The sequence below is a fragment of the Ammodytes marinus genome (genome assembly GCF_949987685.1).
Source record: "Ammodytes marinus genome assembly, contig: scaffold_54, whole genome shotgun sequence".
NCBI classification, from domain to species: domain Eukaryota; kingdom Metazoa; phylum Chordata; class Actinopteri; order Uranoscopiformes; family Ammodytidae; genus Ammodytes; species Ammodytes marinus.
In genome coordinates, this window is record NW_027648095.1 from 17501 (window position 1) to 20000 (window position 2500).

A 2500-nucleotide genomic window follows, 5' to 3' on the forward strand; every position below is an offset into this window, starting at 1 on the left:
AGTAAGGGGGTTAGGGGTTAGGAGTAAGGGGGTCAGGGGTTAGGAGTAAGGGGGTTAGGGGTTAGGAGTAAGGGGGTCAGGGGTTAGGAGTAAGGGATTAGGGGTTAGGAGTAAGGGGGTTAGGAGTAAGGAGGTTAGGGGTTAGGAGTAAGGGGGTTAGGGGTTAGGAGTAAGGGGGTTAGGAGTAAGGGGGTTAGGGGTTAGGAGTAAGGGGGTTAGGAGTAAGGGGGTTAGGGGTTAGGAGTAAGGGGGTTAGGTGTTAGGAGTAAGGGGGTTAGGGGTTAGGAGTAAGGGGGTGAGGGGTTAGGAGTAAGGGGGTTAGGTGTTAGGAGTAAGGGGGTTAGGAGTAAGGGGGTTAGGTGTTAGGAGTAAGGGGGTTAGGGGTAAGGAGGTTAGGGGTTAGGAGTAAGGGGGTTAGGGGTTAGGAGTAAGGGGGTTAGGAGTAAGGGGGTTAGGGGTTAGGAGTAAGGGGGTTAGGGGTTAGGAGTAAGGGGGTCAGGGGTTAGGAGTAAGGGGGCTAGGGGTTAGGAGTAAGGGGGTTAGGGGTTAGGAGTAAGGGGGCTAGGGGTTAGGAGTAAGGGGGTTAGGGGTTAGGAGTAAGGGGCCTAGGGGTTAGGAGTAAGGGGGTTAGGGGTTAGGAGTAAGGGGGTTAGGGGTTAGGAGTAAGGGGGTTAGGAGTAAGGGGGTTAGGGGTTAGGAGTAAGGGGGCTAGGGGTTAGGAGTAAGGGGGTTAGGGGTTAGGAGTAAGGGGGTTAGGGGTTAGGAGTAAGGGGGCTAGGGGTTAGGAGTAAGGAGGTTAGGGGTTAGGAGTAAGGGGGTTAGGGGTTAGGAGTAAGGGGGCTAGGGGTTAGGAGTAAGGGGGTTAGGGGTGAGGAGTAAGGGGGTTAGGGGTTAGGAGTAAGGGGGTTAGGGGTTAGGAGTAAGGGGGTTAGGGGTTAGGAGTATGGGGGTTAGGGGTTAGGAGTAAGGGGGTTAGGGCTCTGCTGAGGTGAGGTGACCCTTGAGCAAGGCACTGAACCCCTAAACCGCTCAAACGTGTGTTCCAGGCCTCTGTGGAGAATGTTCAATAAACAGAGTGATTCATGGGATTAATCATGTGTTCTTGTCTATCTGTAGTCCGTGGACATGTTGATAATGTGTTCTTCTGTGGACATTGGGTTTGATGGGTGATTAACGGGGTGTGTGACACTGTGTTCTTGTCTACCCCCCAGTCAGCAGACATGGCGGGGTGTGTGATAAAGTGTTCTTGTCTACCCCCCAGTCAGCAGACATGGCGGGGTGTGTGACACTGTGTTCTTGTCTACCCCCCAGTCAGCAGACATGGCGGGGTGTGTGATAAAGTGTTCTTGTCTACCCCCCAGTCAGCAGACATGGCGGGGTGTGTGATAAAGTGTTCTTGTTTACCCCCAGTCAGCGGACATGGCGGGGTGTGTGATAAAGTGTTCTTGTTTACCCCCAGTCAGCGGACATGGCGGGGTGTGTGATAATGTGTTCTTGTTTACCCCCAGTCAGCGGACATGGCGGGGTGTGTGATAAAGTGTTCTTGTTTACCCCCAGTCAGCGGACATGGCGGGGTGTGTGCTAATGTGTTCTTGTTTACCCCCAGTCAGCAGACATGGCGGGGTGTGTGATAAAGTGTTCTTGTCTACCCCCCAGTCAGCAGACATGGCGGGGCTGCAGTACCTGTGCTCGTCCCTAGAGGGCATGGAGGACCCAGAGAACCCGGAGTGTGAGAGCGAAGGCTTCCTGCTGGAGAAAGGCGTGAAGGAGACGTTTGGAGATCTGTGCTCCAAGCTGAAGAGTCTGGGGGGCGGAGCCAACCAGGTGGAGGAGGGCGCCGCCCAGGAGGCCGCCTGATAGGCCCACAGCTAGGACTAAGCCCCGCCTACTTTACAACACCACGCCTCCATTCAGATAACATGGGAGGAGAGAGAGGTTACACTCTCTGTACATACACCATCATATGATATGAGTTAATACACACACACACACACACTTCAAACAAACACACACACACATACACACACACACAAACACGCACACGTGCGCACGCTTCAAACAAACACACACACACACAGACACACACACAGCGTAACACACACACACACAGACACACACACAGCGTAACACACACACACACACAGACACACACACAGACATACACACAGCGTAACACACACACACACACACACACACACAGACACACACACAGCGTAACACACACACACACAGGTTCAAAGTGAACAAGTCATTACTGTAAAGTTGATTTTCCTTTGTGTAAATATGATGTAAAAATAATTTATTTTTAATCTTGACGAAGAAAAAACCTTCTTCTGTAAATAAAACGTCTGGGTTTAAATTATAAACATTAGATGATATCAAATTAAATTATCCCCCCCCCCCCCCCCCCCCCCCCCCACACACACACACACACACACACACACACACACACACACACTGACCCGTCCTTTCTATTCGAGGGATTCTTGCCAAACGTTGG

At 52.0% G+C, this 2500-nt stretch overlaps 1 protein-coding gene across 1 annotated transcript in view; it reads left to right on the forward strand.

Annotated features, from left to right (window-relative positions):
* The window catches only part of prph2b (peripherin 2b (retinal degeneration, slow)), a gene marked incomplete at both ends in the record, with an annotated part of 9832 nt that extends 7975 nt beyond the window's left edge, over nt 1-1857 (forward strand). Inside the window, one exon of the mRNA XM_080054942.1 lies at nt 1657-1857. Coding sequence (XP_079911068.1) covers nt 1657-1857 — 201 coding nt within the window. The remainder of the gene's footprint in view (nt 1-1656) is intronic.
* Nucleotides 1858-2500: the final 643 nt, after the last annotated feature.